Source organism: Trachurus trachurus, assembly GCF_905171665.1.
Source record: "Trachurus trachurus genome assembly, chromosome: 3".
NCBI classification, from domain to species: domain Eukaryota; kingdom Metazoa; phylum Chordata; class Actinopteri; order Carangiformes; family Carangidae; genus Trachurus; species Trachurus trachurus.
In genome coordinates, this window is record NC_139893.1 from 4533068 (window position 1) to 4549757 (window position 16690).

The window sequence follows — 16690 nt, forward strand, 5'->3', positions numbered from 1 at the left end:
ACTGTTGCTGAAGCTCCACGCACTTTCAGTTCATCACTGTGGAGTTTCAGGAGGACAACAGGCTGGTTATGAAGATAAAATCTGACATGTTTTGAAAGAATTTGCTTATTTAAAAATCTGCAAGATGGGTAAAAAGGATAAAGGAGACCGTGGTGAGTTGCTAACGTTGTGTTTTTAAAGTACCTAGCTAGCTGTTAGCTGTTAGCTGCTGCTCAGATGTGGATCATGGTTGTGAGAGATGAGTAATATATAGAGCCTTAAATGTCAAAATAATGTTTAGAAAAATAATAATTTCAAAGACGTATTGACTGAAATACGTGTATAATCCAGCACACAGCGTATTTTAGCACACAAACACACAGGGACATGACCCATTGTTATGTCAAAAGCCATGTTTACAAAAGCAAAAAGTCAAAAATAACCAGAAAGCTGTAGCAGCTGTAGTGAGTGAATTGAAATGTTGTTGTGTATTAAGAGGCTTAACCCCCTCACAAATCAAATCCAGCCAATATAACCGGTTATAATTGGTCAGCCACAAGAGCAACAAACCATTTTAAACAGTTGGTTCATCATATAATTGTTAAAAGGAGAAATATGGTGATAGCCATATAATTCTTTATCGTTCATTCTCTTCAATCAGCTGACTGATAGCTTGCTAGTGGCTGGAGGTAAAGCTAGAGGAGGAGACCATAGAGTAAAGGTGCTGGTAGGATTTAGATCTGATCTGAGAACTGATCGGCTTTTCTCACTGAATCAAATTTGGTCTTTACGTGGAATTGATATGTTCATAGCCAGTGATGGGAATAACGGCGTTAAAATAAACGGCGTTACTAACGGCGTTATCTTTTTCAGTAACGAGTAATCTAACTAATTACTATTTCCACCGTTACAACGCCGTTACCGTTTCCGACAATTAAATGAGGCGCGTTACAAACTACTCAGTAATTGTCCTCCGACTTGGCTCATCTCAGCCACAGAAGCTGCTAAACTGTTTTTTTTTTTCCTCCTCTCCTTTGGTGAGGGGAGGGGGGAGGAGGGAGGGACGAGACAACCGCATAAGTGATGATGATTGGTTGAGGCAGAGTAAGGTTTCATGCTAAGCCAATCAGAGGCAGTGTTCAGTTTGTACACAAACCACACACGCACGCAGTTTAGCCTCACACACACAAACTAGCAGAGGGAAGCTGCCGAGATCGGAGGGAAAGTGGAAACAGACACTACTTTAATCTCCCTGAGGTAAAAGACAAGAACATGTGAGGTGTAGCTACATTATGTCCCGGAGCGAAGTGTTTGTCCTGAGCTTCTGCTCACCTGACTCTGTGCAGCTTCTTCATTAAATCCAAACAGTCCGACACAGCGACGCACTGCTCCTCTTTGACTCTAAAGTCTCTGTAGCTCATCAGCTGGAACTCTTCCAGAGCAGCTACAGCAGCGTTGTGACCTCAACCATGGTTGGTGAGAGCAGAAATGTTGTTGTTGTAGTGAAAATGGGCGGGCTCGTGAAGACGCGAATTTACACAAAGTCAAAACGAGCGATAAATCGCATTTCTCGCGTATCTCGCGTTTGGTCGCGCGTATAAACTCGAGCGAAAAAAAAGCGTTCCTCGTGTTTGGCGGGAAGCCCCTTGCGGGTCTTCCCGCCAAACACGATGAAAAGGACGAAGACGCGAAGGTCCCGTCGCCATAAAACAATCGGGTGTAGCGTCGCAAAAAAAAAAAAGTCGCGTCTACCGCGTCTCGCGCCTAATCGCGTCTTTGCGTCACGGCCTTTTACACCGCGTAATGACGTAACGAATAAACGATGACGGTGTGAACGAACAACATAGAACAGGACCAGACGTGGCGTTGTTTCCTCTTTTCACCTACAGCTCCACTCTCCCTCACTTACACTAACTACTGTTATTGTTGAGGCCAGATAATTGTGGGATTTGTAGTTTTTGACCAATCGTGTGCTCTTTCTTTTTGTGATTTTTCCGGTTCACACATGTTTGTTTTTTTTAGGGGCAAATGCGAGTGAAATGCTCGCCCATGGTGGGCATAAGAAAATGTAAGACCTGTCTAAAATTATTTAAGACTTGAACACAATAATTCAACAAATTTAAGACATTTTAAGACCTAAAATTTAGATTTTCACATTTTAGACTTTTTAAGACCCCGCGCGCATACCCTGTTATTTCATATAAAAGTTTAAGTGCATACATATTTTATGATGCTGTGTATTATATATTTAAGACCATCTTAGAATTTTCTAATAAATTTAATACTTTTTAAGGCCTTAATTTTGGATACATGAATTTAAGACTTTTTAAGGATCCGCAGATACCCTGTTGTGCGCTCACAGCAGGACAGATAATCAGATGGATAATCGGTAAAGTTAATAATTTCACTTAATGTGGCCATGAATAAATTAATTTCGATGTTTCGCCTGTTATTAAACGCAAATCTTGAATAGGTCTCCGCTGTTTTCACATTTAAAAATGTCTTTGTTGTCTTTATACAGAGACAATATGAGATTTGCTTGTAGCCACAGCACTTAAAAAACCCACTGTAACCTATTTTCATAGGCACACCAGCCTCGCTTTCAATAAAACACACACTCGCATTCCATAATTGCGATCAGTGAAGTATATGAAAACAATAAAATACAATTTAAAAATGAGAGAAAAAAAATCCAAATTCTTCGACATATTTAAACTTAAAAAAAAGAAAGAAAAAGTAACGCAATAGTTACTTTCCCTGGTAACTAGTTACTATTATAGTGAAGTAGTGGAGTTACTAACTCAGTTACTGTTTGGGAGAAGTAATTAGTAACTATAACTAATTACTTTTTTAAAAGTAACGTTCCCAACACTGTTCATAGCTGCCTAAATCACAAATTGTGTCATTAGTTCATCTGCCTGCCTGGTAAGAAATTGCTGCACAGTGGCAAGTGGTGTTATGATAAATTAATAATAAGCATTAGTCCTGTCAGAATAAACGTGTTAATCACCACTACTGATTAACAACAAAATAAAATGCATTAAAAAAGACTGAAATACCCTTTACTACTGTAATGAAGACGGGAACGCCAAAATAAAGGGTTAAATTATCCTTGTCCTTTTATCAAAGTCAATGATTTTACACTCTCCTCCCACATTAGGACACATGCTGACTTTAACTGAATCTTAACATGGGCAGAGATCGTAAGGCATTGATGTTATCGGTTGTGTTTGAAAACCAAAACTAGTGCATTTATACACTGATATATATTCCTGTATTATTGTTTGTGACCACAGAGAAGAGACCCAAAAAGCGCTTCTACGAGGAGGAGGAGGATGACGATGAGGCGGCAGCGGGCGGCGAGTCTCAGGAGATACCTGCTGCTGCGGGGAAACAGGTGGACGAGTCCAGCACTAAACTGGACGAGTACGGAGCCAAAGATTATCGTTCTCAGATGCTGCTGAAGAACGACCACTCCTCACGGCCGCTCTGGGTGGTAAAGACACGTTTGGACTCTTTATCTCCTCCCTTGAGATGATTTTATCAATGAATCCAATCCAATTTTATTTATATAGCACGATTTAAAGCAGAAGTAAGCGATCCGGTGGTTTTGGCTAACTTCCTGTCAGCCGATGGAGTTGGCAGCCCCCGCCCTCGTCCCTACGTCACCACATTCACGCGCATCCCTTGGCTGCACACACAGAGAGGACCGCCCCTTTATGCCGTTCTCTCTCCTCATTGGATAAAGGTTGTAGGATACAAGGAAAGTTTTCTCCTCGGCTTACAGCAGAGCAGAGTGACTGACAGACCCGTGTTTCAGACCAAACACTCTATAGAAGTGATTACTGTCGGAAGATACAACTATTTAAGACTTATATTAACACAAACATTCTGCTTACTTCTGCTTTAAACAAACACAAGGTTTCCAAAGTGCTGCACAGCAAGATAAAAACACAATAAGTAACACAACAGAAGCACAATAAAAGAATGGACACAATAAGATAAAACAAAAATTAAAATCAGTGAGATAAAAGAGATACAAGATAAAACACAGTAAAATGAAATAAAAACAAATAAATAAAATCATTAAAATAAAATAAATGAAAACAAAACTCTTTGACATGTTTTGTTGTTTTTGTCTCTCCTCCAGGCTCCAGATGGACACATTTTCTTGGAAGCTTTCTCACCTGTCTATAAATACGCCCAGGATTTTTTGGTGGCCATAGCAGAACCAGTGTGCAGACCCAACCACATCCACGAGTACAAGCTGACGGCCTATTCCCTGTACGCAGCGGTCAGCGTGGGCCTGCAGACCTCAGACATCGTGGAGTACCTGCAGAAACTCAGCAAGACGTCCGTACCTGACGGCATCGTGCAGTTTATTAAGGTCAGACTGAGACGTCCGGATGTTTTCTATTTACAGGGATAGTTCACCCAAAATTGAAATTTCACTCATTATCTACTCAGCCTCATGTGGACTAAGGGCTGGGAGAAGTTTCAGAGTCCTCCGTGGCTTCTCTGAGTTACAGGGGGTCTCGGCGTAACAGTGCATGTCCATATATAACGGTTGCAAATGGATACCAACTGTCTTCGTAACAAAAAGACACACCAAATAACATCCAAATACCTCCATGCTGCTCGTATGTAATGTCCGTCTTGTATTGAAGCCCCGAAATGCGAAATTGTCCCGGAAAAAATTAAATAAGTCTATATTTCAAGCTTGTTTTGTAGCGGAAGCTCCTCTTCCCGGTTCGTCAAATTTGGACGAACCGGGAAGATGAAGAGGAAGAGGAGCTTCTGCTACAAACAAGCTTGAAATATAGACTTATTTAATTCAATATAAGAGGGACATTACATACGAGCAGCATGGAGGTATTTGGATGTTTTTTGGTGTGTCTTTTTGTTACGAAGACAGTTGGTATCCATTTGCAACCGTTATATGGACATGCACTGCTACTCCGAGACCCCCTGTAACTCAGAGAAGCCACGGAGGACTCTGAAACTTCTCCCAGCCCTTAGTCCACATGAGGGTGAGTAGATAATAAGTGCAATTTCAATATTGGGTGAACTATCCCTTTAAAGTTGTGTGCACAATTTCACAGATTTTTTTTTATCTCTCTCTGTCTCTCAGCTCTGCACTGTGAGTTACGGCAAAGTCAAGCTGGTGCTCAAACACAACAGGTGAGTTCCCTTTGCCTTTGCATCATTAATCAGCTCCTCTGTGTCCTTCTTAAACCACGTCACCTGTCTGCCCTCAGGTATTTTGTTGAGAGCGCCTTCCCTGACGTGATCCAGCGTCTTCTGCAGGACAACGTGATCCGTGAGTGTCGTCTCCGTAACGCAGATGGAGGCGACACCGAGCTCATCACTGAAGTCGTCCACAGCAAGTCAGCGGTACGTCATGCTGTGTTTTCTCTTTCTAGATCATGCAGCTACATTGGGGTTAGGGGTGTGCCAAAAAATCGCAATTCTCATTTAATACGATTCAGAATCGATATAAAATGTCCCAAAATCGATTTAAAAAAATAAACAAGTGAAACAAATCCGCTGGCTGTTGGCCTCCATATCCTTAGAATTTAAAAGGCAGCATGTTTAACTGCACTACTTTTGATAAAGAGGCACTTTTAATAGTGTTACTTAAGCAATATATAATGATAACAGTTTCAACAATTCCATCTAAGTGTGGATAAATGTTTAAAACTCAATAAATGTGAAAAAGACACTTCAGTCATTCTGTCTTGCAAAGCAGACTGGAGTAGATCATGAGGATCCTTTGCACACCGACAGACTGAAGCAGAAATCATGAGGAATCAAATCGTTTTAAATCGATTTTGAATCGAATCGTAGCCCCAAAAATCTGAATCGAATCGTGAGACAGTAAAAGATTCCCGACCCTAATTGGGGTAGCAGGGAAAGCTGGATTTTCCAAGAGGAGGTCCATACCGGAAGTTGGTATTCTTTCGTTTTTATAATTTGCCATTCGCTGCTCCATATCAGAATATATTTTTTTATTTTGCAGTTACATATTTACCATAACTGCAGTTAATTTACCAGTTAACTGACTCTAAAAGTTTTTTCACGATTTCATTTTATACAGGATGTAAAACTGAGATGTTTGCTATTCGAAGCCTAAAATAATCACCTGATCAAGTGATCATGTTAATGTTTCATCGATTTACACTTACTATTAATTGTAAATATTGTATCTTAGATAACACGTCACACTTTTTAGATGATAATTGCAAAAAGGGGGCTGCCGCTTCACCCGGCTGGCTCTCTGCCAAGGTGCTGGAGGTATCAAAAGTGTCAAAAATGAAGAAAAAGATCTCCGCACACTTGGATCTATTAATCTATCTATCTATCTATCTATCTATCTATCTATCTATCTATCTATCTATCTATCTATCTATCTATCTATCTATCTATCTATCTATCTATCTATTAAAGTGAAATTGCATAGATCCAAGTGTGTGGAGATCTTTTTCTTCAGATAGATGATAATTAAAACACTCTTTCTCTTACCGTTCCATCACTTTGTATCTATCGTATCCTCGTATTGTCTTTTCGATCTACTGTTTGAACGCAGCGCCGAATAAGCAACAAGATACACGAAGACCAACTTCCGGTTTGGTTGTGACTTCCCGTATGGACTGGAGCCCTTTGTCCCTGCCTGGGTGTAGTTTTGCTTTTCAATTACATTACCTTGTAATTGAAAAGCAATAATGAGACACATTTGGGAAATAATTCTGAACCCCCCGCCCCCCCCCCCCCCCCCCCCCCGGTCATTCGTGTAACAGATGTCCGTCCCTCTGTGTGTCTGTCTGACAGATCTCCAAGTCTGTCCAGGAGAAGGGAGGAGCCTCCACGTCGTCTCAGCCGCCCAGCGAGGGACAACAGCCGTCGTCTACCCAGCAGGTCCCCGAGGACATTTTCAGCTATTATGAGCAGATGGATAAAGAAGAGGAGGAGGAGGAGGAGACTCAGACGGTGTCCTGTGAGATCCGCCAGGTGCAAATTTGACTTCTCTTTTTTTTTTTTGCTGTTTCACTTCCACTTACTTCACATTACTGCATTACTTTAAAATCATACCTTAAACCAAATTTCTGTCTGGTTTGAATTGCTTTTTTTTTTTCAGGTTTATCCATCAGACTAATCATTTAGTTTTGAAGTGAATTGCCAGATTAACTAACAGCTGTATCTGAATGATCAAACTTTAAAAATATATTGAATAAAACAGAGTATAGTTATTTAAAGGGACAACGAGGAGTTTTGGAAAAGCGAAGCGTTTCCACACTACATTTATGAGCCTCCGCGCACCATAAAATTCTTTGACCGGCGCAAGACAGACTCATGTTTTCATTCATCAAGAATTAAAGTCAGAGGTTCGAAGACGATCACATACCGTCGTAGTTCCGACCATAAACGGAGATTCGGCGGCGCAAAACCGAAAGTAAGGAAACGCTGGTCGGCTCGCCCAGCATTTCCGCCACCACTAATAATAACAAAATAACAATAGAGACAGAACGATATATTTATTGAAAATGGGCCCATTAACAAGTGGTAACATAGATTCATCCACATTAATATGACACTTTTTTATTGTCGCAGAATTTTTCATTCTGCGGGCAGAGAAAACTCCTCGTTGTCCCTTTAAATCATGTGCAATGCTTTATAAAATGGTTAGTAGTAAAATGATTGTGCTGTGCATGATTTGAAATTAAACAGAGACATTACATCGGTTTGGTGCTTGAAGTAAAACAGAACTGTGGATGGTATGTTTTAATATTAGTTTGTTTAAAGCCACAGTTTGAGTTTTGTGATTTTACTCCAAACTAAAACTTTCCGTCTCAAATGAGCTCATCTCTTTGTTTCCCTGTTGTTGCTGCTGCTGTTGTAGGAGATGATTGAAGAGCTGCAGAAGCGCTGCATCCAGCTGGAGTATCCTCTCCTAGCAGAGTACGACTTCCGCAACGACACAGTCAACCCAGACATCAACATCGACCTGAAGCCCACCGCCGTGCTGCGGCCGTACCAGGAGAAGAGTCTGCGCAAGATGTTCGGAAACGGACGCGCTCGCTCCGGGGTCATCGTGCTGCCCTGCGGTGAGACGGCTGCTTCACTACACACCAATAAACATAAAGCATTGAATGAGAGAAAGGCAGAAATATACACAGATATATGTGCCCAGATTTTTCTTTTATATCGCTGCAGCATATCATTAACCATAATTACTTTTTGTGGTCTATATTGTGTGTAGAAATTATTTTATTGCTCCTTTCATTTCTTTTTTCTTTTCTTTTTTTTCAGTTTTTTATTGAAGATCAGCATTTCACAAGCATCAATACAAGATATACAGTTATTCCACAGCTGTTTTACACCCTTTTTAAAAACAAAATGGTACAGATTAATATGGTACATATACAAGAACAAAGAGGGAGAGAAAAAAAGAATAATAAACAAATAAGTACAAATAAATACAAAAAGAATTAATTAGAAAGTGAAGATAAATAGGTACATAAATAAAAAGAGGAGGAAGAGAAATAAATACACTAAACTCAAATATATAATATAAAAGGGAGGCAAAAGAGAAAAATTAATAATAACAATAAAAACAACAGATAAATATATATAAAGGATGCCCAGTGTGCTCACTAAGAAATTAGATGAAATAAAATTAAAAGTTGTATGCATCAAATCGATTCAGTTGGGGTCCAGAGAGGTGAAAGTGTTTATTATTAATTTATTATTTCTATGTGCACTAATTCAATGACAGTTCTGTACATATAATATTTTATTTGTATTATATTTGACAATCCTGCACGAGAAGATTAACATAAGACATTAAACTGTTTATTTATCCTACATTTGGTTGTTACAGTAGCATTTGTAACAGAAAAATATGCAAATACAGAAAAATGATATAAGACAAACATTGATTCCTTCTTCTGATTTCCAGGAGCTGGCAAATCCCTGGTGGGGGTGACGGCGGCGTGCACGGTGCGTAAACGCTGCCTGGTGCTGGGCAACTCCTCCGTGTCCGTGGAGCAGTGGAAGGCCCAGTTCAAGATGTGGTCGACCATCGACGACTCGCTGATCTGCCGCTTCACCTCCGACGCCAAAGACAAACCCATCGGCTGCTCCATCGCCATCAGCACCTACTCCATGCTGGGTCACACTACCAAGCGCTCCTGGGAGGCGGAGCGCGTGATGGAGTGGATGCGGAGCCAAGAGTGGGGGCTCATTATCCTGGATGAGGTGCACACCATCCCCGGTGAGAGGAACCCAACAGGCGAATCAGGGTGAAATTCAAGTGTCCAGCAGCTCAATAGTTGTTATAGTAATACTTAAAGGGATAGTTCAACATTTTGGCAAATTTTTTGGCCCATTGCCATAATCCCTATAGTCATAGCAGTAGGTTTGTTACCTTTATTTGTCGGTGCAAGCTATTTTTAGAACGGTGGAGCAGAGCCGTGAGCTGCTCAGAGCTACGCTACGGAGGCTCATGGGATTTCTTGGTTTCCCTCATCAAACTCATCAAATACACAATCCAACAACTCCAAAACGCTCTGGTGGACAAGTTGTGACCTGCACATTCACCATGCTATGAGATAATAACACAACGTTACGAGACAGAGTTGTTTTAGAGGGAAATTCATGCAAAACCGCTGATGCGCGTTGCCTTCAGGGACAGTTTTTCATCAAGCAGTCTCTGTATTTCCCTCTAAAACAACTCTGTCTGGTAACGTTGTGTTATTATCTCATAGCGTGGTGATTGTGCAGGTCACAACTTGTCCACCAGGGCGTTTTGAAGTTGTTGGATTGTGTATTTGATGAGTTTGATGAGGGAAACCAAGAAATCCCATTTGCCTCCGTAGTGTAGCTCTGAGCAGCTCACGGCTCTGCTCCGCCGTTCTAAAAATAGCTTGCACCGACAATTAAAGGTAACGAACCTACTGCTATGACTATAGGGATCATGGCAATGGGCCCATTTGCCAAAATGTTGAACTATCCCTTTAAAAACAAGCTATAACAGTTCAATAGTGCAGGTCATGAGCCACCACCCTTGGCTGTGTGGGGCTGTGTAGCTGGATTGTGGTGCAGACAAAGGAGCTCCTGAAGCTCTCAGTCCCAGATGAGATGTTTTGGCTGCAGCTGCTTCTCTTTCCGGCCAGAATGTTGTGGAGACGATGGTTGGTATTGTCCAACATGGCTGCATCTTTCATCTCTCCACAACAGTCCTCCCGAGAGAGAGAGTCCAGACTCGCTGCCAAGCACAGCCCCGGTCCTTTCAGAGCCAGTTCTCCTTGTGCTCATGTCAGACAAGCTGCTGCTCCAAACAGACTGCAGCATAAAAGACGACACCGGCCCCCACTGAGCCATGAAACATGTGCAGAATGTTTCACTGCTTTTTCAAGCATATTTATGGTGTGATATTGTGGATATATTGCTTTTATAAAACGGTTACCAATAAAGGCAATATGAAAGAGGGATACGCAATCAATTTCATGTAGTTTTATTCAACCAGAAATACATATTATTCAATCAAATAGCCTCACTGTGAAAAAAATAGTCCCACCTCTACAGATGTTAGCTTCAAGTAGCTCCTCATCTTGTCTTTTCCTCCGCTTTTTTTCCAGTTGAAAGTCACTGCTCAATCCACTCTACCATTGTTAACCCCCCCCGGAGGTGAAAGTTCACCTTAAACATGTGAATTCAACTACTTTAGTCCATTTTTTTAACATCGTAAAAACATCAGCTGTCTTTTGCTACGGACTGCAACAACTTCCATTCATACCAGTTATACGTGCCTACTCTGTGATAAGGCTTTAGAATAGTAGCCATGGTATATGCTCATTATACCACGGTTAACAACCAATCAGATCGCCGGATTTCACCTTTCCGTTTTATAAAGATGAATCAACACGCTGACGTCCCTTGGTTCTGTGTTTTTTCTCTGCAGCCAAGATGTTCCGTCGTGTCCTGACCATCGTCCAGGCTCATTGTAAACTGGGGCTCACCGCCACGCTGGTCAGAGAGGACGACAAGATCGTGGACCTCAACTTCCTCATCGGGCCTAAGCTGTTTGAGGCCAACTGGATGGAGCTGCAGAACAACGGCTACATCGCTAAAGTGCAGTGTGCAGAGGTGAGTCCAGGAAATACAATTAAAGGACGTAAACATCAGATTTATTAAATGAGAGCAGGTGTTATGTACGAGAGTCAGACCCCGAGGTGTACGATTCAACAAACTAAGTGACTTCTTTGTAAACAAGTATATTATTATTTAAACCCACATATTACATAACTCAACTATAGGCATTTGTAGGAATCATTATATTCTTAATTCAAGACTCAAAAGCGTTCCATAGAGAAATACAAACATCACAAAAACATAATAAAGTAGAGAAAAAATTAATAAAACAGAGACAGACAGAAGTTCACAATAAATAAAATTACATTTATTATAATATGTAAAGAATATATAGGAATCAGGAATAGATATAGTGTATATAGTATACGTGTATATACGTATATATTTATACTCATCAACTCATCATCACTCATCAATCAACTCTTTACTTATTCATAATTGTGTAACAGTTTTATTGTTTTAAGATGATAAAAGCTGCAGAGTTTTTATTTTCTCTTGTTCTTATGGCAACTTCACCATGTGTCAATGATTTTACTTTATATATAATTTTATTATATTTAGCATATAACTGGCATTATGGCCTGACCAACGGCATGTGACCTTAATCTCTCAGGTGTGGTGCCCGATGTCTCCGGAGTTCTACAGAGAGTACGTGGCCATTAAGACGAAGAAGCGAATCCTCTTCTACACCATGAACCCCAACAAGTTCAGAGCGTGTCAGTTCCTCATTCGCTTCCACGAGCGCCGCAACGACAAGATCATCGTCTTTGCCGACAACGTGTTCGCCCTGAAGGAATACGCCATCCGCCTCAACAAGTAGCTCATCTACTATACAACCATACAACCATATTTTTATGTTTATGACCTTTCTTACATGTTTTAAACTCTTCCTCTCTTCGTCCCCGTCAGGCCGTACATCTACGGGCCGACCTCTCAGGGGGAGCGTATGCAGATCTTACAGAACTTCAAGCACAATCCCAAGATCAACACCATCTTCATCTCCAAGGTAAAGCAGCCGCTCTGCTCTGTGGAGGAGGATTTACTGTCTGTGAAGCAGGAATCACAACATGTGGCTCTTTTCCATTACACAGCAACAGCTCTACTCAGCTCAGTTTTTCCATTACAACTCACCGCTTCATACAGTAGTTCCTCCTCAACGTGGGCGTAGTCGTCGTAGCACGGCTGCTACGGTTGCTCCATCTACCTTTCTCTCGCCCTTTCTGTCCGATAATAATTGGATTAAATGTATCAAAAAATCAAAATCAAAGTACTATTTGATCATTATTATTATTATTCATAATTAGGGGTGGAAGAAAAAATCGCGATATCCTTTTTGACGATTTTTAAATCGATTTTTTTTCTTCTAAAATCGATTTTTTTGAAATATTGTGCAATGTGCATTTGTTAGCCTTTTTTACATACAGAGAGTCCAGGTTTTGAAAAGGGTTTAAGTTCACTTTATAATGGAGTATGTTAATTTATAGGCTTCTACAGTATTTGTGTGCAGATAAATGTTAAAAATGCAGACTAAAAATCGAGAGAATCGGCAATATCGTAGAATCGCAATTTAAATCGAATCGCCATCCAAAAAATCGTATAAGAATCGAATCGGGAGAAAAGCATATCGTATCATACCAGCCCTATTCATAATACTCTACACAGACTGTACTACTTTCGTCTTGGCTCAGTGAGATAATATTGTGATACTGTGAAGTGATATCGTATGACTGACTGTGTGAGTGTGTTTTACATCTCTGCCACTCTGCCAACAGGTCGGAGACACTTCGTTCGACTTGCCAGAAGCAAATGTTCTGATCCAGATCTCCTCCCATGGCGGATCCCGCAGACAGGAGGCCCAGAGGCTCGGCAGAGTCTTACGAGCCAAGAAAGGTTAAAACAAAAACAAAAAAAGACATTAAATCATGATAAATATGTTAATCGTCTGTCTACAGTTGTTCTCACTCCACCTGTCTGCCTGTTTGTTTAGGAATGGTAGCAGAGGAGTACAACGCCTACTTCTACTCTCTGGTGTCCCAGGACACACAGGAGATGGCCTACTCCACCAAGAGGCAGCGGTTCCTAGTGGACCAGGGATACAGCTTCAAGGTGCTTCACTCACTCACTCAGTCACACTAAAAGGATGGTGTCAGTTTGTAGAAAAGAAATAAAGGTTTATTTAACCCTCTTGTTGTCCTTCTGGGTCAAATTGACCCAGTCTGTTCCCTTCCTTCCTTCCTTCCTTCCTTCCTTCCTTCCTTCCTTCCTTCCTTCCTTCCTTCCTTCCTTCCTTCCTTCCTTCCTTCCTTCCTTCCTTCCTTCCTTCCTTCCTTCCTTCCTTCCTTCCCTCTTTCCCTTCGTCCTTCCTTCCTTGACCCAGGAGGACAACAGGAGGGTTAAATGACTTAATCTGGATTTTCTTTTATCTTTTTGTTGTGAACACACTGACTTCTCCCCAGGCAAGTTAGATCCTGATATTGTGTATTCAGACGTATTCAGTTACATCTAGTCTAGTCTGGCTTGGATTTTAGGGCAAACTGGTCCAAGATTCAACAACAGAGAAACCTGAGAGAGATTCTGGGGACAGAAAACAACCTGGTTTCAGAAAAAAAAAATCATCTTTCATGCACAGAGATAGTTTAGATCAGCAGAAGGCTCAAACTGTGATTTAGAGAAACACGGCTTCACATCCAATGATAAAATAACTGGAAAGTAAATGAAACTTCAAAACAACATTTAAAAACAGTTATTTCAGACTCTACAGGCTTTTAGCCATGAAATTAAGACAAACACAGTTGTCTTAAACTAATCTGTGACTAATCTCCAAGGAGATCTGCGATCATTTTTATGAATAATTGATTTTCATTTATGTCACACTTCATTCTTGTCCCGTTTACAAAAAACCCTGTGTCTGAGTGTGCGTGTTCCTCCTCGTCTTCCTCAGGTCATCACAAAGTTGGCGGGTATGGAGGAAGAGGACTTGATGTTCTCCAGCAGAGAAGATCAGCAGCAGCTTCTCCAGAAAGTCCTGGCTGCTTCAGACCTGGACGCCGAGGAGGAAGTGGTTATGGGCGAGGTGGGCGGTCGGCCAACGGTGAGGACTTCTGACAAACTTAAAAAATCATCTGTGCTTCTGTATTTTAGATAGATAGATAGATAGATAGATAGATAGATAGATAGATAGATAGATAGATAGATAGATAGATAGATAGATAGATAGATAGATAGATAGATAGATAGATAGATAGATAGACACAACAGAGCATGAAATGTATTTACTCGCACTTGACAAAATAACTGCACCACCTAGGTTTTCCCATCAAAATTTATAGGCAATCGTTATAGGCAACCTGAAAAGGATAGTTCACCCAAAATTCAAATTTCACTCATTATCTCCTCACCCTCATGTGGACTAAGGGCTGGGAGAAGTTTCAGAGTCCTCCGTGGCTTCTCTGAGTTACAGCGGGGCTCTGTGCAGCACTGCATGTCCATATAACCATCCAAATACCTCCATACTGCTCGTCTGTAATGTCCCTCTTGTATTGAAGCCCCGACATGAGAAATTGTTCAGAAAAAAATTAAATAAGTCTGTGTTTTAAGCTTGTTTGTAGTGGAAGCTCCCAGTGTCTCAATTCACTGCTTTGCCTACAAACAAGCTTAAAATATAGACTTCTTTAATTTTTTTCGGAACAATTTCTCATGTTGGGGCTTCAATACAAGAGGGACATTACAGACGAGCACTATGGAGGTATTTGGATGTTTTTTGGTGTGTCTTTTTGTTACGAAGAAAAGTGAGCTCCGTTCGCTACCGTCATATGGACATGCAGTGCTGCACCGAGCCCCGCTGTAACTCAGAGAAGCCACGGAGGACTCTGAAACTTCTCCCAGCCCTTAGTCCACATGAGGGGGAGGAGATAATGAGTGAAATTTGAATTTTGGGTGAACTATCCCTTGAAGTTTGCGAATGCTTGCCTTTTTGAACGTAACCCACAAGGGGGCAGTATATAGTACAGTAAGCTCTGAAGAGATTAATTTTAACATCATCAGAACACCAGAAAAATGTACGTTTCAGCACATTGGCTTGTGTATATATAATACGCCATTTCCTGCCTGTACATATATATATATCCTCATCATCAGACAAATCATCAAAAATACTGAGACCCTTTTCTTGTCCCTTGTCAGTTCTCGCGGCGACCAGGCACCATGAGCTCCATGTCGGGGGCCGACGACACCGTCTACATGGAGTATCAGAGCCGAGCCAACAAGAACGCTGCGCTGGCCAAGGGCGTCCATCCGCTGTTCAAACGCTTCAGGAAGTAGATTCACCGACTCTGCTGCAGGTCTGGACAGTCCAGCTGGTCTGGAGGAAACACAGCGACGCCCCCCTCGCCCCAAACTGAACTTTATCTTGATGTAATGATGATGTAATGATGATGATGCACTGGACGTCTCTTCCTGTGCGAGCGGTTCATCTGATAAGGATGCAGCGATCAGTGCCTGCAGGACTCGGCTGAACTTCCTCAAACTCCTACATGCACAACATTTGCGGATGAAAGTCGAAGTGTCGACTACTGTTTAAAGGAACCATTCAGTCATTCAGTTTTTATATATCTGTTGATTATGGCACTGAATCGAACAGGTATCGTTTATGATATTCAGGCTAAATCATCTGAAAGTAGAAATCTGTGCGACAGAGAAACAATGTTTGCGTTTAAAGTAAGTAAAGATCAGCTGTGTGGATGGAATAACCTGTGTCTTATCTGCTTCGCTCAGAAACATATCTGATGAGGAAATTGATATGCATTAGACTCCAGCACTCAACTTCAGCTCTTGGTAAATGTGGCGACACATTAAAACATCACAGATCTGTTGGTTGGTCATCAATACTGTATGTATGTTTTGATCTGGAATTTCCTCCTTTATATTCTTCCTAATTATGGCTTTAGTAAAAGAGATCTCTTTGTAATTTCCTTTTTTCTTTTGTTTTTTATCTATACAGTTTTGAAAATATCCGATATCGAAAGGTGTCGCATCACAAAGTTCACAAGAAGAGATGATGAGAAAGTGAAGCTCTTATGTTTTATAGATGAGTAACTGCAGGAGGGTGAGATTAATGTTAATGATTATTAAAATGAATCTTTACACAGCCGCAACATGAAAGAGAGAGAGAGAGAGAGAGAGAGAGAGAGGGGGAAAAAAAAGGCAAACGCATAAATAAACAAACTCGTAAACAGTTCCTGTGGTTTGGCTGAGAGGAGAAAATACTTCAGATCACTTGAAGACTGAATGGATGAAAACTTGGAGCCTTTTCAGGACTTGGCATGAGTGGAAGCTGGAGAGGGGGATAGAGAGGGGCTGATGGTTTGGTTGGGTTGGGTAAGGGGGTCGAGAGGGGTCCACTTCCTCTGCTTGTTGATGACTTGAAGATATTCCAAAAAAGAAAAAAAAAACATCCATCTCCAGCCTGGTGCCGTGTGCAAGCTGCCAAAAATGGTGAGTGTGGGAAAATCATCACCTCTGCCCAGCCACCCTCCGCTGGACCACAAGCCCTGGTTCCCCC

At 41.2% G+C, this 16690-nt stretch overlaps 1 protein-coding gene across 2 annotated transcripts; it reads left to right on the forward strand.

Annotated features, from left to right (window-relative positions):
* The first annotated feature begins 7 nt into the window (after positions 1-7).
* On the forward strand, positions 8-16032 carry ercc3 (excision repair cross-complementation group 3). Of its 2 annotated transcripts, XM_083996856.1 has the most exons (16): positions 8-152; positions 3276-3475; positions 4130-4366; positions 5111-5160; positions 5238-5373; positions 6808-6987; positions 7877-8081; positions 8936-9250; positions 10940-11124; positions 11744-11946; positions 12040-12136; positions 12903-13020; positions 13118-13236; positions 14072-14221; positions 15313-15344; positions 15382-16032. In XM_083996856.1, exons 1-16 carry the CDS (start codon positions 125-127, stop codon positions 15545-15547), a joined length of 2421 nt encoding a protein of 806 aa, XP_083852982.1. In that variant the 5' UTR covers positions 8-124; the 3' UTR covers positions 15548-16032. The 2 variants fall into 2 exon arrangements, with proteins under 2 accessions (XP_083852982.1, XP_083852983.1); XM_083996857.1 differs by having other exon boundaries at positions 15313-16032.
* Positions 16033-16690: the final 658 nt, after the last annotated feature.